Source organism: Tursiops truncatus, chromosome 10 (assembly GCF_011762595.2).
Source record: "Tursiops truncatus isolate mTurTru1 chromosome 10, mTurTru1.mat.Y, whole genome shotgun sequence".
Taxonomy (NCBI): Eukaryota; Metazoa; Chordata; class Mammalia; order Artiodactyla; family Delphinidae; genus Tursiops; species Tursiops truncatus.
Window position 1 is genome coordinate 23,714,482 of NC_047043.1, and position 24,522 is coordinate 23,739,003.

General features: G+C 54.8%; 1 protein-coding gene across 8 annotated transcripts; it reads right to left on the reverse strand.

Annotated features, from left to right (window-relative positions):
• Nucleotides 1-125: 125 nt before the first annotated feature.
• On the reverse strand, nucleotides 126-24,522 carry NOTCH4 (notch receptor 4). Of its 8 annotated transcripts, XM_033864087.2 has the most exons (30): nucleotides 24,298-24,519; nucleotides 23,412-23,493; nucleotides 22,933-23,225; nucleotides 20,969-21,316; nucleotides 20,747-20,869; nucleotides 20,404-20,640; nucleotides 20,131-20,286; nucleotides 19,477-19,671; nucleotides 17,698-17,811; nucleotides 16,507-16,620; nucleotides 16,298-16,420; nucleotides 15,286-15,445; nucleotides 14,480-14,625; nucleotides 13,967-14,119; nucleotides 13,628-13,745; nucleotides 13,302-13,389; nucleotides 12,788-12,941; nucleotides 10,922-11,106; nucleotides 8,706-8,958; nucleotides 8,344-8,456; nucleotides 6,847-7,370; nucleotides 5,892-6,275; nucleotides 5,608-5,783; nucleotides 4,846-5,065; nucleotides 4,585-4,666; nucleotides 4,348-4,486; nucleotides 3,538-3,833; nucleotides 3,148-3,295; nucleotides 2,526-2,623; nucleotides 126-2,357 (listed from the first exon to the last, which is right to left on the reverse strand). In XM_033864087.2, the coding sequence occupies exons 1-30, from the start codon at nucleotides 24,362-24,364 to the stop codon at nucleotides 1,668-1,670; spliced, it is 5,979 nt and encodes a 1,992-aa protein (XP_033719978.1). In that variant the 5' UTR covers nucleotides 24,365-24,519; the 3' UTR covers nucleotides 126-1,667. The 8 variants fall into 8 exon arrangements, with proteins under 8 accessions (XP_033719978.1, XP_073666692.1, XP_073666690.1 ...); XM_073810591.1 differs by lacking the exon at nucleotides 20,404-20,640; XM_073810589.1 differs by lacking the exon at nucleotides 17,698-17,811.

Below are 24,522 nucleotides of genomic sequence, written 5' to 3' on the forward strand. Positions count from 1 at the left end.
CAGTTCTGTCAACACAGGAACTAGCTACAGAGGAAGTGGTTTCACTCCTCAGAATCCCCCCACCCCCCCCACTCCTTACCCCAGGTACCTTCCCTAAGAAGGACCTGCCCCCTGCTTCCCAGCTTCCCTCAGACTTATTGGGTCGGGGAGGGGCATGTTTCCAGTGGGAAGCAGAGGACTCAGATCCAAGGATGTCAGGCCCTCAAACATACATATACCCCTAGCACTGTCTAACAAATATGTGTTAAATAGTTATCATTGCCCTATACGTGCTTAGAGTCTACTTAGGGCACAAAATATGCACCAAACGTAAGAGATGCAGGGGAAGCTTTCCTTTCGTCATGAAACGGAAAAGGGAGAGGGGACCACAGCCTGCCCTGGTCTTTGATCAATGCTGGTCAGGCTGGCTGGCACCAGGGTGGGAACAGGACAGAGACATTTGTGACCTCTAAATGGCAGCCTGTCATGTTAGCTGAGTGACTGAGCATGAAATACGATGAAGAGGTCAGGTTCTGCCACTTAGTGCTTTGCAATCTTGGGCAAATACAATCTCTGTGCCTCAGTTTCTGAAGGAGTAAAATGGAGGTTTTTTTAAATAGCGTTGGTATGAGGATCAAATGTGATAAAGCATTTGGCACATAGTGAATGCTCATAAATGGTAGTTATTATTCGTTTTCAATATGCTTCATGTCTCCGTGTCTCAGGTCTATCGCCATGAAAGAGGTATAACCATATGGCTGAATGGTGGTTAAAGTTTGAGGTGCTCTCTCCATCTCCCTCCACGTGAGGGCTCAGGAATCTCCCAAGTGGCTATAAAAGAATGCCCTTGGAAGAGGGACAAAGGGTATGCATGGTTTAGTGTGTGTGTGTGGTTTCTCATCGGGCTACTAGAGACTCTTGCCTTTAGATGATACCCTAAATTATCATAGGACCCCAAATCTACTCATTCCTGCTCTTAAAACTATACTCAAAGCTTCCATCCAAATGTTGAACCTAGGGCACAAAATTCTGAAAACACTCTGCAGTCAACTTCGTGTTTTTTCCATTCCCCAACCCCTCCAAAAGACGGTAACACTTCAAATCAGCTTTATTATGGGGTGACAGATTTGGAGTTTTAGCTATAGTGGTGGCTAGAAGAGTGGCACTTCATCCCTGCAATGGTTTGTTTGGGGGTGGGGTGAGGTGGGGAGAATGCAAGGAGTCATCAGCTGGAGTGACCCTTGGCCCTGCCTTCTGTGCCTACACAGTGCCTGGCACACAGGAGGTGCTCAATAAATATCTGTCAGCCGTTTGTGGGTAGTGGGGGTTACAGGCGATAGAGGCTCCCTTTGGAAACAGTATACAGGAAAGAACATCTTACATTCTATCTGTCTGCAGTTCTTGGTTCAGGGGTACTTCTCCCATTCCACTCCATCCTCCTGTAACACCTCATCCTTATTTTCTGTGAGAGAGGCTGGGCCTGCTTCATCCCAGCACCCCGAACCCTCTTTCCAGGGCTGCAGTTTCTCCACGTGGAAGACGATGTGGCATACACCATTTTGGGAGAGACACTACACTCATGACCCCTCACTTTTGAGGCTCAAGGACCTTAAAATCTGGAGGCCTTCCATACTGCTTGCCATTTAACGAGTACTCACTTTTAGAATCCCTCCCTGACATGCAGCCTTTTATTTCTCACCCTCGCCTCCCGCATTTAAGGGTATTACTTGGTGGGCTGGGGGACCCCATGCAACTTGAGGGGATCCCCGCTCAGGGGACGGAGTGAGGCAAGGAGGCGGGATTGGAGTGTTGGAGGCGGGGCCGCAGGCTCCTAGAGCCACCCAATCGCAGGGCCAGTCAACAGCTGAGGCCACACCCCCGCTCCCGGCCGCGACCCCGGATCTTCCTCGCACTATTGCAGGGTTGGACGGAGGCCCGCGCATGCCTGCAGAAAACCTACGGCCGCGGAGGGGCGGGCCTTCTCCTGCTCCTTTCGATAGGCTTCGGCAGTGCGAATAGGCCCCGCCCCCATGGGCGGCCAAGTCTACGGACAAAGTCCGGGCTTGAGGATAGGCTCCGGCTGACAGCGTCCGGCAGCGCGGCTGAGCCCCGCCCCCACGCGGGGGCACGCTTCCTGATGCAGTCCGCGCGCGCTGCAAGGCGCCGGCGCCGCGGCCTGGCGTCGCTTTGTGACGAGCTTCCGGTGGTCCCGCCCCTTCCAGCAGCGTCAGCAGATCCCAGTGGTTGCGCTGGCGTGCGATGTCCCCGGGCGCTAGCCCGGCTTGGTCCCGCAGCCCTCGGGCGGCTCCCAGCCCCAGCAGCAGCTGGGCTACCTCCATGGCTCCTTCTCGGGCCGCCAGGAACAGCGGCGTCTGCTCCTGCCCGGGAGGAAACAGCCAGCGGGGGCGGTCAGGGAAGGCCGCGCCCACAGGACTGGCCCTCCTACTTGACTGGTGGTCCCTCCCCCTTCAGGTTTTTCGGAGTTCCGGCGCTTTGCACCTCTCCCGCGTCAGCTTAATTGTTGGGGGCCCGCTACCCGGTCTAACCCTGCCGTCCAGTGCGTCTTTATCGGCTCCGGCCTGGAGAAGGGAGCGGGCGGCCCGGGCGTTGTTCACGGCGGCGGCCCAGTGCAGCGCGGTTTTTCCTAGGGCACCACGTGAGAGGTTGTTACCCCGAGGCTGGGGGCCCGACGCCTGGGTTCCTGTTTCCCACGGATTCTGGACTTGGGGGAAGGGCTATTCAGCCCGCCGGGTCCCTCAAAGGCGGAAGCGTTGCCCGGGTGACCGCCGGCTTGCAGGAAGCGTTGCCCCAGTGACGTCACCGGCGCGCGGGAGGGACAATGGGGCATTGTTCTGGGGTCAATGGGACCGGCAGACCACGTCCCTCCCACGAGACCCCCTCCCTTCTCACTCTTCCGCCATCCTAGTTCCCAGTGGACTAGGGTAGTGTGTGTGTGTGTGTGTGTGTGTGTTTGAGGATGATGAGGGAAGACTCACCTGCTGCCTACTGCCACCGTACTGTGCAGATTTACCACCTTGACAGCAGGGTGGGAGGGAATGCCCCAGTTTCCAGTTGGTCCCTCTGCTAACCCCCCTTTTTTGCATCTTATCTCACACCCCATTTGCTCAACTTCTTGATAGCACAACATCAACTTCCCCAGATCCATACCCCATTTATCTCTGGCCCCCACATCTGCTTGGGCTGCAATCAGTTCTTCAACCAGGTCCTCAACAGCTAGCCTGGCGGCCAGCATCAGGGCTGTGGTCCCATCCTCTGTCCGCGCATCTATTGCAGTCTGTCTGCTGCGGAGTAAGAGCTGGGGCGGGGTGGGGGTGGGGCGGCAGAGAGGGCCAGTGACCCTTGGTATATCTGAACTGCTAGCTAAGGTCCCTCACACTGTTAAGCACCTCCGAATCCATATTCATCCATCTGTTCTTGTTTCTCTTTCAGTCCCCAGTCTCACATCACCTTCCTCTCTGCCAGACCCAGAGGATGCTATTGCCCAGCCTTACTTGCAAGTTTGCCCCGTTTCCTTTAGCAGCCCCAGTGTGCACTGACCTGGCAAACCTCCCGAGCATCAGCGGCCACAGCGGTGTGAAGCGGGGTGCGCCCTGCCCGGTCTGGCTGGTTGGGGTTGGCTCCTGCCTCAAGGAGGCGGCGGGCAGCAGTTGGCCGGGAGAATCGAGCAGCCAGGTGCAGGGGAGTCTCCCCAGTGCCCACGGTGTGAACCTGGGGACAGGCCCCTCCACCCAGCAGAGGTTCCCAGGGCTCAGGGCTTCCCAGCCATGTCTCCTGATAGGTCCTGGGCTCCACTCCCCCACAGCAGACTGCTGACATCAGGGGTGTCACCCCATCTGTGGGTGAGAGACATGAAGAATGGGAGACAACTGGGGAAGGGGGAGAACATGGAGGCTCAGGGAGAATCACAGCTTGAGGTGTCAGGAAGCCCAGCTTGGGTTCTTGATTTTGTGTGGCTTTAGTCAAGTGACTTTCTACTTTGTTTTTCTCTGGGCTTTGGTTTCCTCATCTGTAAAAGGAAGCATCAGGCCTTAATACTCTAACATTCTAGGGCCGTGATTCTCAAACTTGAGTCCTGGATCAGACTCACCTGCAGGGCTTGTTAAAACACAGATTCCCCAATATTTTGAATTTCTGAATCAGTAGCTCTGGAGTGGAACCTGAGAATTTATATTTCTAACAATTTCCCTGGTGATGCTGATTCTTCTGTCCTGGGACCACACTTTGAGAATGGCTGTTGGAAGCACTCACTCTAATATTAGTTTCTCCAGTTCTGATATCAGAGGACTTTCTGATTCTAAAAGGGTCAAAGGGAGTTTTCATTTTCTTGGTCTGGGGTGGCTCACATACCAGGTCCACGGGTGTCCACATCAGGGACATCCATCTCAGAATCCTGGGGAGGAGTCAGCATGGCTGCCTGGGGGAGCTCCTGACAGTCACTACTCAGAGGCCAGAGCTGGCACTTGGAGGGTGAGGCCATTTCTTCAGCCTTGGGGATCAGGACAAGCAAGGATCAGTGAAGGAAGGTTGACTTGTCCCTTCAACCCCTCCGTCACTTTAGGACCATTCCTGCCCCAGTGCTTTCACCTGGTCCGCCTCTTCTCCTTCCTTGGGGCCCGAGCACATCACAACTCCATCCTCATCAACTTCTGCCTCTGGTTTCAGTGCCCTGGAAGGGGATGGGTGGGTAGAGGACCTTCAGGGTCCCTAAGATTTCCAGCAGTCTTCCCACCCCTCTCCCCTTCCCGTGTCTTCAACTTCTGCATAGCATCTCTTATTGCTTCTGATCATAAATATCTCCACAGGAAAGAGTCCCCTCCCTGAGCCCCAGTTCTTTCTCACTCTCACTTGAGGCCGATGCTGTCCTCGCCCAGCGGGGGCCGGCGTCGGCGGGGAACTGGCTGAGTCTGAGACCTTCGAGTGAACCCAGGGGGCAGCCAGAGGGCCCCATGCTCTCGGCGCTTCCGGCGGATGAGTTGGAGGACGAGAAGAGCCCCGAGGGCCAGGAGAAGCACCCCGGCCACCGGCGAGCACAGTACAGGCCAGGGAAGCTGGTTGGCGGGGGGCTCTGGTGGAAGAGACACAGTCAGAAAAAGAGGCCATTCCTGGTGAGGCTGGGTACTCTGGTGAGACCTTTGGACAAGTGCAGTAACCTCTTTTTGCCTCAGTTTCCTCAACTGTAAAATGGGAATAATAACAGTACTTGCCTCATAGGGGTCGTTGGGAGGATTAAATAAGTTAATACTGTAAAATGCTTAGAGCAAGGCCTGGCACGTAGTAAGTGGTATATAAGAGCTATTATTCTCTCATGTGCTATGAACCGTTGATACGGGGATGGTTGGATACTCTCGGCTTAGTAGAATAGACCAGAACCCAAGGTTTGTGGGCGGTCTGTGATAGAGGTTAGAATAAAGTACTGAGGGAAGTAAAGGAGATTGCAGAGCAAATGGGCCATGAGGAGATCTAGCTGGAGAAGAACGTTAACAAAGGTAAGTCTCCACAAAGAACATTTGGGGTTCCAGTGCTTCTGTTTCATTTGACTTCATTGCTGGTTGCTGGCGTGAAAGCTGGCCTGGGAGCAAAGTCAGGGGAAATGACGGGGCCACCTACCGGTGCCTGCACGAGGGTGGGCAGCCAGCAGGGGTCCTGGCAGTAGGGGCTCCAGGGCCCCCACTGCGGCCATCGCAGCAAGGAAGCGGAGCAGGAGCCCAGGGTCCCAGGGACAGCGGGATGCAGGATGGTCGGGGCCACAGCGGGACAAGTCCACATCCATCACCACCACAAACCTGCGGGGAAGGCACCTCAGAGACCCCTCGGTTGGTCCCTGCTTCCCTTCCCTCTGCTGGTTAAAAACTAATGTCTGCCCCCTCTTCCCCGCCTCCCAGCCTTCTTACCCAGTGCTGAGGGAGTCCGCCTCCTTGCCTGTAGGCTGTGTTTGAGGGGTTGCTCTCTCATGGTGAGAGGGGTCTGGGGCTCCTCCTAGCTCCTCTTCGGCCTGGGCTCCAGGATAGGGGTACACCATGTTCCTGCCATCCCTATCTTTCCTTACCCAAAGCCCTACCCTCAGAGTCAGGGACAGCACCCGGGCCAGGGCAAGCAGCTGCTGGTCCAGGGTTGAGGGGCTCAGCACCACCAGCAGGGCCAGGGAGGGCCCCCACTCCGAATCCCCGTCTTCGGGCCTGCAGTCGCCCCCATCCCAGCCACATTCTGCAGTGTTGCAGCCCTTCTCACAGTGTCCATTGTGGAAGTGATCACGGCAGTACTGGTCATAGGCTGGACTGTGGGTTGAGGAGACGGGGACTCAGGACCCCCAAAGAAACCTGACTTCCTCATCCCAGAGAGGATTCCTGATACTCCACAGCCTCTAGGGCTCTGGTTGCTAAGTGGGGGCAGCTCTGGAGTAATGGGCTTAGACCCCGAATGGTAGGTAGTCCAGACACCCTAATGTCTACTGACACCTTTGTTTCCTAACACTGTCCCCACTCTCTACCCTCCCAAACTCCTGTCTCCCTGAAGTGAAGCCCTTTTCCCTCAGGGATGCTGGTTGCTAGGGGAGATACTCCATGGCAACAGGGCTTAGAGAAGCTTGAGGCCAGAGATCCCACAGCTCTCAGAGGGTAGCTCTGAAAGAGGCAGCGCCCTCTTTCTTGGTCCCCACATTAAATATTCATGCTGCCCCATTCCTCTGGGTTGGAGTCTAGCGTCTTATACCCCTAATTAGCAATGGTTATTAGGGTGGAAACTCCCTGAAGCTTGAGGCTGTGGTCATGCTGTAACTCAAGAGATATCTATGTCCTTCCTTCTACCCTCACCCTGCCCCCGCCCAGCCCTTCAGGGTTTCAGACTCACGTGCAGGCTGGAGGAGTCTCACAGTCATAGCCGTCAAACAAACACTCTTCAGAGTCACACTGTGGATGGCACTGCCCATCCCGGAAGAGAAGCCAGCACCGAGAATGGGAGGGGCAGCCCTTCCAGGGGTCTGGGACCCCCAGGGAGCAGTCCCCACCATCCCAATTTCCTCCTGGGCCGCTGCAGCCAGCGTCGCAGGCCCCATCTCCACTTCTGCCCTCACATCCCTTTGCTCCAGGCCTCTGACACCGGGGCCCTGGAGAGCTGGGAGGGCAGGAGCATCGAAAGCCTGGGCCCCCCAGCCCAGGGGTCTCTGAGCAGCTGCCATTGTGTAGGCATGGAGAAGGAGGGCCACAGCCTGGAGGGACGGGTGGGGTCAGGCAGTCAGGGCCCCCATAGCCATTGAGGCAGGCACAGCGGGGTGGGAATCCAGGCTTGTGGGAGGGCAGACACAGGCCACCGTGGTGGCAGTGATGGAGACCGCAGGAGGGGGCTCTGTGGCTGCAGGTGGGGCCTTCAAAACCCTGCGGAGAGGAGGAGAGAGATTGGGGGAAGGACCTTGTAGTATTCACCCCACCTCCCCTTAAGCTAACCCCTGCATTAAGATAACTCAGAGGGTCCTAGATTCTCATATCTGGAAGGGGCCTCAGAGAACATCAAATTCATCATTTTACAGTAGTGGAAACCATGTCCCCCCCCCCTTTTTTTTTCACACAGTGACATATTGCATAGTGGGGAGAATGGATGAAACACAGCTGTTCGCAAGAACGTGGGTGAAAGAATGAATCTATGTACATGTATAACTGAATCACTTTGCTGTATACCTGAAGCTAACACAGCATTGTAACTCAGCTATACACCAATTTAAAAACAAAACAAAACAAAACAAAACATGGGTGAACTGTCATCATGATGTGAGTCCTGGAAGACGAAACTGTTAACAGAGTAATAGTAATTGAACTAATACTATATTATCTTGATCCTTAGAGATAGGATTATGTACTTTCTCTTCCTCTGGAAGGGGAACAGGATACAGGAGGACATAAGTACATGGAAGTTATTATTAATATTGTAATTCTTGTTTTAGGTTCATGGGTGTTATCTTGTAAGGATAATTAAAAGAAGGCAGTACCTAAACTAATGTTAGTTTGTATGTTAGTGTATCATGAACCAAGGCTTAAGATGAACCCACTTTTATGCATCTGAGGTCTATAAACAAATACACACACGGAGTTAAAAGAACTTATCCAAGCTCACCCAGCTGGCCTTGGGGACCTTCCCTTAGGCAGTGCCCGTGGTTTCTGAAAGTTCCATTCATGCTACCACCTGATCCTGCCTTTCCCCACGACTGCTGCTGAGAACCACTTACCACTGTGGACATGAGATGGCTTTCTGCAATAGTTGCCACTCCAGTGCTCCCCCAGGTTCCCGGCTCAGGCATTCTCACCTTACGTCAGCGTTGGGGGCAACAGAGAAAGCAGCTTTGTGGTCTCTCACCTGGGGGCAGTGGCAGGTGAATCCTGGGGGTGGTCCTGCTGTGGCCTCACAAGACCCTCCGTGGGAGCAGGGCTGGCTCTGGCAGGGGTCTAGCTCCACTTCACACCACTGGCCTGTGGCAGGGGTGGGGTTAAACATAACACTCTGTTTCAGTCGCTGCCTCCTTGCTGGCTCATTCCTGGGAGACAGCCCAGCACTAGCCGCACAGGCAAAGGGGTGGTGGGCATGTTCTCTGGTGTGGGGTTTAGAGGCAGGGGGATGGACCAGGTGACTAGGCTGCCTCATGGGTGGGGATTGTCTGGGTTTCCATGGTCAATTCAGCTGTGCCCAGAAATGCTCATACCCCCTCGCTCGGACCTTACCTGTGTGTCCAGGCAGACACTGGCAGTAGAAGGCATTGGCCAGAGAGTGGCAGGCTGCAGTGCCTGTGGGGTTACAGGGCTGGTCCAGACATTCATCCACGTCCCCCTCACAGCGCAGCCCCACAAAGCCTGGAGGGCAGGCACAGTGGAAGCCTCCAGGTTTGGGGGTGCACGTTCCATGGTTGTGACAGGGCTGGGATTGACAAGCGTCAGGTTCCTTTGAGCAGTTCTGTCCACTGTAGCCTGGTGTACACTTGTAGGCAAAGGGGGTCAGACAGGGAACCAGTAAATGAGCCCATCCTGGCACTCTGGGGGACCCAGCTCCAGGTAGTTTGCCAGCACCCCACCTTCCAACTCAGAGCATCACTCAGCTCACCGTCCATCACAGCCACGTGTAGCTTAACCCTTGTACCTCAACTCCACGTGATACACAATTATTTGATAATACGCAACTTAACCACTTCCCAGTCCCAAACAATCTCTTTGATTCATTGCCAATAGATATAGCTCCGATTTTGAAAAATCCTTCTTCCCCCAGCCACACACCCACTGGGTTCGCTCATGCTTAATTAATTTATAACCATTTATTGAACGCCTGCTTTGTTTTGTGCCAGGCACCTTTTCAGGCTCTAGGAATATAGAGAAAATTAGAACTCATCCCTGCGTCTATGAAATTCTCAGTCAACCAGAGGAGAGACAGCTAGCACTGATTGCATAATTTATATACATAACCTCATAAAACCCTCCTAACAACCCTCTATATGGATCATCTCATTTGAGTCTCACTTTGCAGAAAAGGAAACTGATTCCTTGAAAGATGAGTGACTTGCACAAGCCACACAGTTGGTAGGTGGCAGAGCTGGGATTCAATGCGTCTATGACTCCATAACTGATGACCTTAACCATTTTCTGATTATCTCATATCATTTTGCTAGTGAGAGAAGAGTCATTGATGAGGTCTGTATCATGTGCCAAGTTCTTGCAGGAGGAAGGAGAGTATGCAAGAATGGAGTACCAGGAAGACTTCAGAAAAATGGAGGAAAAGGGATTCACAAAGCATCCGAGGAATGGCCAGAGAGCCGGAAGAAACAGACGAGAGTCGTGCTTGGAAATTTCTGGAGGAAGGAGTTTCATGAAAGAGGAAATAGAGCTGAGTAATGGGTACACGGGGGTTCACTACTGATCAGTACGCTGCTTTTGTGTATGTTTGAAAACGCTCGTAATAAAAAGTTAAAAAATAAAATTTAAAAGTTAAAGAAAGGGCTTCCCTGGTGGCGCAGTGGTTGGGAGTCCGCCTGCCGATGCAGGGGACGCGGGTTTGTGCCCCGGTCCGGGAAGATCCCACATGCCGCGGAGCGGCTGGGCCTGTGAGCCATGGCCGCTGAGCCTGCGCGTCCGGAGCCTGTGCTCCGCAACGGGAGAGGCCACAACAGTGAGAGGCCCGCGTACCACACACAAAAAAAAAAGTTAAAGAAAGAGGGCGGTTAAAGGATCATGCCTTCTATCCAGTCTCGTGTTTGTGAGTACAGGGATCAGGCTGCTTGGACTTGAGTCCCAGCTTTGCCTTCCCGTCCTGCTCAGTGACCTGAACCACCAAGGTAAGGCCCTGACCCAGTCTGGAGAGAAGTTAGGGACATTCCCCTGAGGCAGATGCCTCCTGGGCACCATCCAGTGGAAGAGGGGTGAGGAAAGCCCCCAGAGAGCCGGTCTGGGGTGTAGGGAAGTCAGCTGCAGGTTTGTGTTGCTGGAGCAGGGTTAGGGGTTGGCAGAGAGAGGTGAGGCCTGAGAGGCAGGCAGGGCTGGGTCCTGCCGGGCTTGGGACTTCACTGCGAAAGAGGTGGGCAGCCACTGAAGGGTTTTAAGCAGGAGAGTGACAGGCCAGCTTAATATTTTCAACGGAGCACCCTAGTGGTGGAGTAGAGGCCGAACCTTTAGGAGGACAAGTGTGGGGGCAGGGGTGACACTTAGGAGGCTGATGCAGGCGTCCGGGCGGAATGCGACGAAACTCTGGACTAAGGCAGTGGGATGAGGGTGAAGGGGCAAGGACAGAGTTGAGAAATATTCAGGAGGTAAAATAACCTGACTTGGTGGTTGGTTGGATGTGTGGGGTGAATGAAAAGAAGATGCCCTCTCCCCCTCCCCTTTCTGCCCCATGACTGCTGTTTCCCACATCCAGCCCAAATTTGTCTTCCCCCACCTCCTCTAGACCCTCTCACCTGGCAGAAATAACCATTAGGTTGGGCCATGCAGGTGGCCCCGTGCTGGCAGGGCCTGGACTCACAGGGGTTCACCCTCTCCTGGCATATACTGCCTTGGAATCCAGGGGGACAGTGGCAGAAATGGGAGGGGCCGCTGTCGATGCAGATGCCTCCATTCTGGCACACGGAAGAGACTTCTGTGCCTGGGAAGAGAGACACACAGGGATCGATAAAGCTAGGTGGGGTGGAAGGATGCTCAGGGGCTCCAGGCAATGAGCAGAGAGGTCCATGGAGGGGCCACTGACATTCCTGGGGTGGGTGGAGGCCACTCGGGGCCTGAGGAGTCAGTAACTCTTGACCCTGAAGAGATTAAAGCATCAAGTTCCCGACATGGATGGACCTAGAGATTGTCATACTGAGTGAAGTAAGTCAGACAGAGAAAGACAAATATCGTGTGATATTGCTTATATGTGGAATGTAAAGAAAAGGGTACAAATGAACTTATCTACAAAATGGAAATAGATTTACAGATGTAGAAGACAAACTTATGGTTATGAGGGGGTAAGTCGGGGAGGGATAAACTGGGAGACTGGGACTGACATATACACACTACTCTATATAAAATAGATAACTAGGGCTTCCCTGGTGGCACAGTGGTTAAGAATCCGCCTGCCAGTGCAGGGGACACGGGTTCGAGCCCTGGTCCGGGAAGACCCCACATGCCATGGAGCCACTAAGCCTGTGGGCCGCAATTGCGGAGCCTGCACTCTAGAGCCCACAAGCCACAATTACTGAGCCCGCGTGCCACAACTACGGAAGCCCACGTGCCACAACTACTGAAGCCCGCGCGCCTAGAGCCCGTAGTCCACAACAAGGGAAGCCACCACAATGAGAAGCCCGCGCACCGCAACTAGAGAAAGCCTGCGTGCAGCAACAAAGACTCAATGCACCCAAAAGTAAATAATAAATAAATTAATTAATTTTAAAAAATCGATAACTAATAAGGACCTATTGTATAGCATAGGGAGCTCTACTCAATATTCTGTAATGGCCTATACGGGAAAAGAATCTAAAAAAGAGTGGATATATGTATATGTATAACTGATTCACTTTGCTGTACACCTGAAACTAACACAACATTGTAAATCAACTATACCCCAACTTAAAAAAAAAAAATCAAGTTCCTCCTCCTGCCTGTTTTGTCAGAATGGAGAGAAATATCTCTTCTTTGGCTTATCAGGGCATTATAAGCAACTATATTCTTGGCTTTAAATGTCTCAAGCAAGAAAGAACTCAAGAGAAACTTCAGGTGGGGACACCTGAAGTGGCTTAACTAATGGTCTAAGTCCATCCCCTGGGTTTTGCATCCTCTGATGTTCTCTCACAGTGATTCCCATCAGCCATCCCCTAACCTCACAATGGTCTCTTTCCTAAGTGCTTCTCATAACAAAACTTATTTGAACAAGAATGGTATTCTTTTCCCCAGAGGTTGGCATAACATCCAAGTGAGTGGGGCATGGCGAAGTGTGTTGAGTGTAGCTGGTTAAATGTGGTTCACCCTAGTTGAGTTATGATGGTAAAGACAGTGCTGAGTTGTTCCACGCTGGATCACTGGGTTATGTCCCTGGTGATTGTGTTAAACTGGAGTCTGGTTGACTGGGCTGGGTGGTGTTGCTTGTATTGTGTTGAACGTGGTGCTAAGAGTTGAGTTGTGTTAGGCTGTCCTGGGTGTTGAGCTGCAGCATCAATAACTGGTTGTCTGTATTGCTTTGACTCTTGGTCCACTGTTTGTCCAAATGCTGTGTGTGGATGTCCTTAGGGGTGGGGTAGAGGAGGACACTCTTTTGCTCTTCATCTGCCCCATAGTCGTTCCTGGGTCAGTACCTTGGCTCAGAGCAGCCTTCTGGCAGGAGGACAGCGGTAGGTTGCAGAGAGGCCCAGTCCATCCCTGGAGGCACAGGCACTGGAAGGAGGGCCCAGTCTGGAGGCAGTGGGAATTGTGTGGACAGGGCTTCTGAGCGCATGAGTCGATCAGCGTCTGAGGGTTAGGAGGGAGCGTGAGGCAGGAAAGAACACCAGGTTCCCAGGCCTAGAGATGGTCCCCTGCCAGTGTCTCAAAATCCCTTACCCTGAAAACTCCCTCCTGAATGGTCTGGGACTAGGTCACCCTCCCTGGATTCCTTGGATACCCACATCCCAGAACAGTCGCTGGGATCAGAAATCCTTTCAGTGAACCATACAAATCTCAAGTTAGACCTCAACTCCTAGACTTTCACACCTCCTTTCACGTGGATACCCCTCCTAAGCTTCCCTGCTGTCACCTTTTAATACCCGAGGCCCTCTCACTAGAGCTCTCCTGCCCCTCCCTCCTCAGCACACCTGGCTCAGTGCCCCTCACCTGGCAGCTGCCTCCTGTGTAGCCAGGGGGACAGAGGCAGCGGGGACCCTGAGGGCCGTCTTGGCAGGTTGCCCTGTTCCTACAGGGGCTGGATAAGAAAGAGAGAGGGCACAGTAGGAGGAAGGCCAAGGCAGCAAGGGGAGGGAGTGTGTGATGTGGTGGCAGGCAACCACTGGGGAGATGGGAAAGTAGGAGGGAAGGCAGAGTGAAAGGATGTGGGACGTGGGATGAGAGGCAGCATGGCGCCCCAGAGGAGATGGAGAGGAAGGGTGGTGAGGGCTCCCTCCCTCCCTCCCTCCCTCCAGGGGTCTCTGTGCCCTGCTCACCTGTCCGCACAGCTGGGACGGATCCTTCCCTCGCAGCGTGGGCCCTGGAAGCCCGTGGTGCAGAGGCAGGAGTAGGTGCTGGGCCTGTTCACACAGGTGCCCCCATTGAGGCACGGTGCTGGAGAGAGGAGGCTGTGAGGGGTTGGGTTCCTTGCCTGTAACCTGGCCTGTGGCCTCAGTCACACCACACACGGGGCACCCCCCCGCCCCCCGCAACTTCCCCACCCAAACAACGGCTCACTGTGTCCAGTTAATTTTTTTTTAAATGTGGTACAAACATACCCTGACCAGTTTCTCCATCCTCCTGTGGCCCAGACCCAGGGCATGGTGGGCACTCACCAGAGGCACAGTGGTCAATGCTGGTCTGGCAGCGGAGCCCGGTGTGGCTCAGAGGGCAGGTGCAGGAGTAGCCCCCAGGGCTGGGGCTACAGGAACCACCGTTGAGACAGGGCCCTGAGTGACAAGCTGTCACCTCCTCGCTGCAAGTGGGCCCTGAGGGAAGCAGGTGGGGTCTGAGAAAGGGAAACCTCCTTTTCTCTTCTTTTCCTGCTCTTCCCTTTCCTTCCCTTCCTCACCCCCATCCCCCAACCTCTTTTCTTTTCTCACCACCTCTTATGTCACCCCATGGGGCACGTGGGATCTGAGTTCCCTGACCAGGGAGGGAACCTGCACCCCCTGCAGTGGAAGTGTGGAGTCTTAACCACTGGGCAACCAGGGAAGTCCCAGCCCCTGCCCAGTTCTTCTTGGTGGTGACTGAGACCCAGAGCCCTTTGGACACATGTCTCCACTGGCCTTGCCCTTGATTTAGATGGTGGTCAGCCCAGGGTATACACGGTTTAGGGAGCACCTCACCTGTGTAACCTGTGGGGCAGGTGCAGTTGAAGCCAAAGGGTTGGGGGTGGCAGGTCCCTCCGTGGGCACAGGGTGTGGAGACGCAACCCCCCAGCTCTGTGTCACACTCCGGTCCTGTCCAACCCACATCACACACACACGAGGATCTGGTCATAAAAAGAAAGGGGGGTTTTCTCTTCTCCCCTCCCCGTTGGTCAGACCCCTATGACTTCTTCTTTTTTGGTCCTGGGACTCTGGCCCCTTTCTCAGCGTCTTTGCTCTCAGCATTGTCCCCCTTCTGCCCTACCTGCCCCACTCATTTTCTCCAACTAGATCTATCTATCTGTCTATCTATCTATCTATCTATCTATCTATCTATCTATCTATCTATTCATCCATCCCTTCTATAACTTGTTTATTGTCTGTCTTTCCTCATTAGAACCAAAGCTCCATGAGAGTAAATACCTTGTCTCTTTTGTTCTGTGTTGCTCCCCCAATGCCTGGAAATGTATCCACACATAGTAGATGCTCAATAAATATTTGTCTAATGAATGATGAGATGAATTGGTCCTGGGATTTAATACTCTTCTTTCTGCTTTGACCTCCCTAGTCCTCTGTTTCCCTCTTTATTTATGAACTCTCCCCTCATTGGATAACACTCACCAGTCAAACCCTCTCATTGGTTGTGATCTCAGAACTTTGCCATCTTCTTCCCATTCCCCATTGGTCATTTCCTACAGACTCACCCCTCACTGGCTCTTTTCTCCTGCCTTAGCTGAGGAGGACCCAGAGGAGACTATGAATGGGGAGGGCCTGGAAGATGTTACCTCTGGCAGTGCCCATGGTGGCAGGTGCAGTTGTCTTCAGCTGGGGCACAGCCAGGGCTTCCACTGGGGCAGAGGCAGTGGGCCTCTTCCTCCGGATCCTGGCATCTTTGCTTGGGCTGGCACAGGTTGGGGGCACACAGGGGAATTTCACAGAGATGACCTGGGGTGGGGAGATTGGTCAGAGAGAAAACAGAGTCCCTCCCTGTCCTTGATGGGGCCAAAGGCCGCTTCTTATGCGTGACTTGCTCACTCTTCATGAACCTGTCCTTCAGTGGCTCCCTAATGCCTCAGGATACCAACTTCTTCAGAATGCCACATGGGGTCCTGCATGCCATGGCCTTCCTACAATTGCTATGTTTCTGACCTTCGCCCCATTGTAGCCTAAGCTCTGGATGTCCTACACTCCCTTAAGCAGGGTGTGCTTTTCTTCCCTCCGTGCCTTTGCACATGCTGTTATCTGCAGTTAAAACGCGCTGCCTAGCATTCTGTCTTGACAAACTCCTACTCAGTCTTTAAGACTCCGTTCAGCCATCTTTTCTCATCTCTAGTCTGGGTTGGCCAGTCCTTTGTGTTCCTATAGGATCCTGTGCATTCCTCTCTCAGAGCATGTCTCTGGGCCATAATCACCTTGTTGGTCTCTCTACAGTAGATTTAAATCCACTTGAGGATAGCAACTCTTGCTCAACTTAGTGTCTGTGTCTGGCGTAGTAGACACTTAATAAATGTTTGCTAAATAAGCAGATGAATGGCTTGCCTTTGAACCTCATCCTCTGCTCCTGTTCCCCCGTCATGCCACTCATGTTGGGCCTGATGTGGGTCCTACAGTAACACTCACCCTCAGCTCCTGTACGGTTGTGCAGGTTTTGCACTGCATAAATTTAAGGGATTCCATTCGCATTCTGTTCTCACATCCCAATGCTCAAATACCCATCAGTGACCTCTACTGTACCCCAAATGGACTCCAGTTACCCCAAATACCCCTCCAGTTCTTTCCAATGCCTCCCCTGCTGACCTGTAAAGCCAGATGGGCAGAGGCAAAGGAAAGCTCCTGGGAGGTCAAGGCAGCTGGCTCCAGTGGGGCATGGGCCACTCAGACACTCGTCCACCTCCGCCTGACAGCGTGGGCCTTCAAAGCCTATGGCACAGCAGGAGGGTCAGGGACCTGCACGGAAGTCTGCGCCTGCCCTCACTCTCACCTCCAGAGTTTGAGCCCCAGTTTACCTGGGAGACACTTGCAATGGAAGGATCCAGGCTGGTCCTGGCACTGCCCACCGTTGGCGCAGGGAGAGCTTCTGCACTCGTCGATGTCCTCCTCACACCGGGGGCCAGTGAATCCTGGTGGGGTTGGGAGTGAGAGGGGAGAGATGACCAAGGTCTTTTTTTTTTTTTTCCTCTTCTTGACTTTCTCTAGATTTATGAGGGAGTTTGTTACAAATGTTTGAGCTTTACAGGCATGATTTCATGGATTCAAACAAGAAATTAGGAGTTAACACTGGTATTTAGCCTTCTCTTTACAAATACAGCAATAACATTGCTACAAATTGCAAGGGAGAGAATCTTGTTTCAAATGGTTTGGTTTGGGGTTTCATCTAAATGTGTCATTATATAATGAAGGCACCAATATGGGAGCTTCTCGAATAGTGATTTGGATTTCAGGACGAAATAGAGCACAACTTGGTAACTTTAGTCTTTATATAAATAAGGCATAACTGGATATGTGTACTAATGCTGAAAATACATTTTATCAAAAGAATAAATACAGGTCCTGGCCCTTTCCCTTGCTAGGAAAGGTGAACCTGGAGGACTTCCAGAGAAGACACCTGGGACAGGTGGAGATGACAGGAGGGTGATGCATAAAGGTGAAACAGCCACCTGCCAGCCGTGTGACTTTGGGCAAGCTACCCAACCTCTCTAGGCTCCACTTTATTCCCCCGTAAAAGGGAAATGATAATATAAACTACTCATGGTACCACTGAGAGAATTAAATGAGATAATGCCTGACAAGTACATAGCCAAGTGCCTGGCTTAGAGTAAATATTCAATAAACATCAGTTATTATCATAACAGGGAACAGAGGGATGTCCCGTGAAGCTGGAGAAGGAAGGCCTGGGGCGACTTTCCCTGCATCCGTGGCGAACAGTGCCAAGACCAGCCGGGGACCCCCGGCATGCAGGGGGAGAGTACAGAGGACTCTGCAGGAGGGCTGGAGAGGAGGGATATTTGGGTGACTTGGCAGGACAGAGATGAGGGTGGGTGAGTAAGCAGGGGAAGATTTGGAGGACGTAACAGAAGAGAGTTTGGAGAGAGAGAAGGAGTTGGAGAAATGGGGCGCTCCTCGGTCTGGCCCGAGAGAGCTTCAAGAGGCCACGGGCGATTGCTAGGCTGGAACCGTGGAGTGGAATCTGCACTCACCGGGCCGGCAGACGCACCGGAAGCCATTGAGCAGGTCGTGGCAGTCAGCCTGGTTCAGGCAAGGGGCAGAGGCGCACTCGTCTGTCTCTACCTCACAGAGCCGCCCTTCTAAGCCTGAGGAGGGGTCAAGGGCGAGGCTCAGCCAGGCCAGCCTTGCCTTAGCTGCTCACCCCTTCTGTCCAGGAGGCCTGGGTTCTAGAACCAGCCCTGTCCCTGACCTGCCCTGTGCCCCAGCAGGCAGCCTCTCCCAGGGGGCCGTCTGCGCGTGGGTTGGAGAGATGAACCCGAGGCCCTGCTACTCTGCTGTGTTTGGCTCTACCCCCCTCAGGTGTGAAAGCTCAGGGAGCAGGGCACCTGCCGGGACATGTGGGAGGGCTCTGGGGAAGTGCCTTTTGGGGCCATTCCTCTGTGCAGAGAAGGCAGGGCTCACCCGGGAGGACTGATCAGCCTGGAGGTCCTCGAGGTACCAATGTGACAAATGGGCATCTGCTTGGAGGTGGTTCACTCCTCTTGTTCTACCTGGGCAGACCTCTGTGCCAGGGAGACCAGGCATCCCCAAGGTGGGGATTTGAAGGGCGTCTGGGGACCTGTGTCACTGCCATACCTGTCCTGCTTCTTCGACCTCCTCCCGGTCTCCACTGTCTCACCCTGAACTGAAGCTGGACCTCGGCTGCCTCCCTCTTCTTGCCTGGGGAACCTGCCTCTGAAGCTCCTTGAGATCTACAACCTTGTCCCTTGGATTAGTGGATCGTTTTCTCAGCATTTTTCTTTGGATGCTTCTCAGCTTAGGAAAGCTGTGTAGTATAGTGGGTAAAACTATCAAAGCTCTGGGGTTGAATCCTGGCTCTGCCACTTACTAGCTGGGCAACCTTCAACAAGTCACTTAACCTCTCTGTGCCTCAGTGTCATTTATAAAATGGGCATAGTAACAATGCTGACTTCATAGGGTTATTGTAAAGATTAGATAATGCATGTAAGACGCTCAGGCACAAAGTAAGCTGTTATTTTCCTGGTTTTATCCAGCTCCTTGATATTGGCTCTCTCACTGTCTCCCTGGGGAGATGTTTACCCCCCTTAAAACTAACTTGTAGGTAGGTGCAGCCTTGCAGCATTCTTTTCCTGTTGTGCCAAATTCAAGCACACAGACCCTTTGGGATTTTTTTCTTTGCGGTACGCGGGCCTCTCACTGTTGTGGCCTCTCCCGTTGCGGAGCACAGGCTCCGGACGCGCAGGCTCAGCGGCCATGGCTCACAGGCCTAGCCACTCCGCGGTATGTGGGATCTTCCCACACCGGGGAATGAACCCATGTCCCCTGCATCGGCAGGCGGACTCTCAACCACTGCGCCACCAGGGAAGCCCGACCCTTTGGGATTTTAAAGGTTTGCTTTCAATCTCTACAGGGAAGAGGTTCTGTGATTAGGATGAGCATTCTGGGTTGGCATAAGCAGAGGCTGCAGCATGAAAAGTTTATTCACTGCTGCTCTGCTCTCCCTTGATGGGCCTCTGTGTACAGTGGACCAGTTTGTGTACCCTGCGGTGTCTATGAAATGAATGCAGAGTTGGGCAGTGCACAGCCTCACTACCATCTGTGGCAGTCCTTCTCCCAGGGCCCGTCAGTTTCCCAGAGTTTTCATCTGGGGGGTGAGGAGAGGAGGAGAAGCATTCTTTGCTGTTTGACCCCGACCGGCCTGCGGCTATCTGTGCCCTACAGGGGTCACGTCCAGTGGGTTCGGGATTAGTCTCCCGTCTCCTCTACTTGAGGGCCCACTCAGCTGGTACCTGGTGGGCAGAGGCACTGGAAGGTGGCGAGCAAGTCCAGGCAGGTGCTGCCAGGGTGGCAGGGCTGCGACAGGCACTCATTGTGATCGGCCTCGCAGCGGGATCCCGTGTAGCCAGGGGGACAGAGGCAGTCAAAGGAACCGGGCGTGTTGAGGCAGGAGCCGCCATGTTCACAGGGACTGGGGCCTTGCTGGGCTAGGAGGAGAGAAGATCTGGGGGTCCGCAGGGGTCAGCGGTGGAAGGGCGAGGAGGCCAGAGTGGCAGGGAAGGTGTGGGGACCCTGTTTGTGGCTGATGAGATCAAAGTGGGGAAAGGGATTGTGGCTTTAAAATGGAGGAGGACTAAATGGGGCCTCGAGGGCTGAGGATTGGTGAGAAGACCGTGTAAGGCAGAGATGCCAAAAATGGGCAAATTCAGGAAAAAGAGATGTTTACTTATTTACGTGGCCACCGTGTGGCTTGCGGGATCTTAGTTTCCCAACCAGGGATCGAACCCAGGCCCTTGGCAGTGAAAGTGCGAGGTCCTAACCACTGGACCGCCAGGGAATCCCCAAGATGTTTATATTTTTAATTTGGAAAACAATTGGCCTGTTTCCCTCCTCAGTGCAGAGGCTGTCTGGGGGCTCAGAGAGGGTCTCATGTGGAGGTGCCTCACCCATCTGACACTCATCCAGGTCCTGGTGGCAAGTGGGCCCCGTGTAGCCAGGCTGACACACGCAGAATGTGGAGCCCCTCAGGGGGTTGGTGTTGCACTGGGCTTCCCGGTGGCACGGCTGGCTCAGACACATGTCCTCCATGTGGCACAGGAGGCCTGGAGGGCAGGGTGGAGGCGAGGCTCTCAGAGGCCGCTTGAAGCTCCCAGCGGCCCTCCTGGTGCTTCTGTCACGTACCATCTCCACCTCCCGCCTCCCTGTACCCCGTGTCACACCTGTGCGGCCAGGTGGGCAGAGGCAGGAGAAGGAGCCCACACGGTCGATGCAGGTGGAACCTGGGGCACAGGTGGCGGCAACACAGTCGTCCAGGTTCTCCTCGCAGCCCGTGCCCCCCCAGCCGCTCACACACACACAATGGAAGCCGCCAGCTGAGTTCTGGCAGGTACCCCCGTTTCTGCAGCGAGGGGGACCCTGAGCCTCACATTCGTCCACATCTTCAGAGCAATCCCAGCCTGCCAGGGGGAAGGGGACAGGTGCTGGAGCTGGGGGCCCTGTGAGGAGTGGGGAGAAGGGCTCCACTGGGCCACTGGTGCTATCAGCTTGGCCGAAATGACTCACCTGCCCAGGCCTCTGGGCAGAGGCACGTGTAGGTGCCCAGCCCATCCTGACAGGTGCCCCCGTTCTGACACTGGTGCCCGACACAGTCATCTGGATTCACCTCACAGCTTGGGTCTGTGAAACCTGACAGGGTCATGCGATCAGCTGAGGGAAGGGGACCCATGGGAGACAACCTCCGTGCCCAGAGAGAGGGGCTGCAGGAAGACCCCTGCGAGGACACACCTGGGAGACACAGGCAGAGGTGGAAGGTGGAGTCTCTCCCTGGAACCACTTGACAGGTGCCCCCACTGGGACAGCCCCTGGGGGGGCAGGGTCCTGGCCGGAGCTCACAGCGTGGACCCCCCCACCCAGCAGGGCAGAGGCACTGGAAGGACCCCAGGGTGTTATGGCAGGAGGTGCCCTTGGGGCAGGGTCCTGGGTCCAGGAAACACTCGTTGACATCGCGTTCGCAGGCATGGCCCTCGAAGCCAGGTGGGCAGCGGCACTGGATCTGGGGGTATGTGGCCAGGCACACCCCTCCGTTGACGCAGGGGTTGGCTGAGCAGAAGTCCCGGAGCTGGCAGTGCTCACCTGAGGCAGAGGACGGGGGGGCATTTTCCTAGCGCTGCACAAATTCCAGCTCCTCTGAGATGACCCAGCTCTCACTCTGGATTATCTCTGTGTCGAATTTCCATATTTTCTTCCCTTCCCTCCCATACCCTCTCTGCCCTATTCCATCACCCTCACTTTTATCATTCTTTGGGAGGGTTATATCTGGAGTGACCACATTTTTCAAGCTGAAAACTGAACATGTAGCTCTTGGTGGGAGTATTGTGAATCAGCCCTGCTTGGGAAAATCTGGGACGGAGGGTTCCTTTAGTGGTGACCTTGGTGGCGAATTAGAAAGCATGCAGCCTCTGCAAGCAGGAGACTTAGCCCTTTGCCTTGCCCCCCCCCCCGCCCCCCCCCCCCCCCCCCCCCGCCAGCTGTGTGCCCTCGGGCAGTCATCTTGCCTCTCTTATCCTGATTTCCTGATCTTCAGGTGGGTGTAATGGTCCCGATAACGATAAAGAGACTCACTTCACAGCCGTGTGCACCAGTGGGAATGGTGGCGCTGGCGGCGGTGGCGCTGGTACTGAGCTAAGTAAGCACTTCCTGAGCATCGCCCCCTTTCTTCCCGACAACAACCTTATGAAGTGTGGACGTCGGCTGACCACCGAGGACCCAGACAGCTTAAATATCTCATGCAAGGTCACATGTCTAGTCAGTGGCAGAGCTGGCAATAGACCCGAGGAGGGGGCCGCCCGGAGCCCCTACTCTGAAGTACAAGGCGTGGGAAGTTGCCACTGACCATCCTTCTTGTCACATACGCTGGTCTCTCACACCCGGTCTCAGGCCCTGTTGCCTCAGAATTTCCTCGTCAGTTAAGACATCTCCATGTCCTGGGCCCACCCCAGGTGCACCAGGGCAGGCTCTCTGGGACAGGGCATCGGTCTTTTTAAGGCTTTCCAGGTGACTGCTATGCCTACCTAAGTTTGAGAATCTTTGTCTCCAGTCCACCCCCTCCTGGATGCACCCACATCCCAAGCGCTCTCTGACCTCGTGGCCTTTGTTGCCTGGTCCAGCCCTCCCCATCCTGGTGAGGTGTTGTGGAACCTTTCCGTCCAGGGCCTCGCAGCTCTGTCCAGGCACCCCTGACCACTTCCTCATGGTAGCACACCCTGCCCATCGTGTGTCCTGCTCTCTCGCTCCAGGGCTGCACCCACGTCCCGTCACACCGCCCACCACTGCAGTCTTCCCGGGTGACAGTGTGGGCTCCCGCCACTCAGAATAGAAGCCATTCAGGTGCTCAGAATGCAGAGTCCTGGAAGTCCCCTGCTGTGCCAGGCATTAAGCCTCTAGCTAGTGGACCGAGGGGAGGTTGAGGGGCTGGGAGAGGGGTCAGGTTGGTGTGCGAAGGGGGCTGAGGCGGTAGCTATTTACCAGCTGGCTTGGAAACACCTCAACATCTTCGCAATCGGTACTATCCTGTCGGTGAATGTCAATCTTGGGTAAATGGTTCACCAAGAATTGGCTTGTTGATTCTCTCGGCCTCTCTCCTCAAAGGGCTCGCAGTCTCTCAGGCTCTATTTCCATCTTTCCTACCTCACAGCCCAGCCCGTTGCCCCTGCCTGTCCCCCTTCCTCGCCGCCCCCATCAGTGCTCACCTGTCCATCCCGGCATGCAGGAGCACTGTGGGCGGCCCGAGGCCTGGACGTGGCAGCGGCCCATTTTGGAACAGAAGGAAGAACAGGGGTCCTTGAGCTGGGCCTGGCACCTCTCACCAGTGAAGCCAGAGGGGCAGGCGCAGAAGAAGCTGGGGGCCGAGGGAGAGGGAGGGCTGGGGGGGCTGGGAAGGGTGGGAAGCAGGGCTTGACAGCTGCCTCCATTCCGGCAGAGCTGGGCACCCTGGCAGGGGTCCGGAAACTGGCATGTCTCACCCAGGAAGCCAGGGGCACACCTGGGCAGGGGAGGAGACAGGAGAGCTTACTTCCTGGCCCTCTGCTTTCTCTCCTCCCTCCCTCCTTTGCTTTCATTTGTCTCCCTTCATCTGCTTCACCTCCTCCCTTTCTCCTTCCTTCCCATTTCTCCCCGTCCCCTCCTCCACTCCCCTTCCCAGTCTCCCACTCCCACAAGTTACACTCACTGGCAGGTCCCTTGCCCCTGAGATAGGCTCAGGCAGGTGCCTCCATTGGCACAGGGTTCTGGGAAACTCCCGCACTGCAGCCCTAGAGATGGAGATGAGGATGAGATGGGAGCAGGTAGCATTACGCTCCACTTTTCCTCCCCTGGATGCCCCGGAGGGACCTGCCTGCAGCAGCCCCGCACAGGTGCTCTGAACCCCACCATTGCCTGGATACTCTTGTTCCTAACCCCCACGTGGTGCTCACTCCCAGCCCCCCAGATCCCAGGCCTCTCAGTTACTAATCCCCACCCCTCCTTTCCTGTTTATTCTCTGGCCTCCCAAGTCTAGCTTCAGGCTCCATCCCTCGGAAGCAAGACAACAGGAATAAGGAGGGGGGCGCTGAGGGGACTCCTGGGAGGTGAATGGCTGAAACATTGAAGGGATTTCCTCCCGGAAGGGCCCAGCATTGAGCCATGGGGGGGGGGGTGGGGACAGCTGGACCAGGAAAGGGACTTTGTGGGCCCTTGACCTTCCCATGTCTCCATCTCCTGTTCCCTCTCATCTCTTCCCCTAGCAGGTGGTCCCTCTTTTCCCTCTCTTCTTCCTAAACGTGACTGTAAGAGCACGCTGTCCCCCAGTTCCAGGGCCAACTTGGTTCTCCCTGGGGGTGGGCACCTTCTCGCCCATCCCCCCTACCGTCACCACCCCTGGCACAGGGCCCATAGCTTGGGTCTGTGTCGCTGCAGGGGCAGAGTTGTCTCTCCCTGCCGGCAGCCCCATTTGGGGCGTGAGAATCTTCTCCATCCAGTGTCGCCTCAAAGCATGCAGATTGACCCTCTGTCCCCAGCCCACTGGACATCCTCCTAAGGAAGGTGGGTCCCCTCACTTCTCCCACCCCACGCCTCACCTCTGGTCTGGACGACTGACCGGCACAGCAGCAGCAGCAGCGGCAGCAGCAGTGAAGGGGGCTGCATTCCAGAGCCCCTGCCCAAGCCCAGATCCCCCCTGCCTCTTCCAGTGGGACCCTCAGAGCCCTCACTGAGGCAATAACCACCCACTCTGCTCCCACGGCCCCTTCTTCCTCCTCTTCGGCCTGCTGCGAACCTCACGTCTGAGCTGTTTCCTGAGTCAC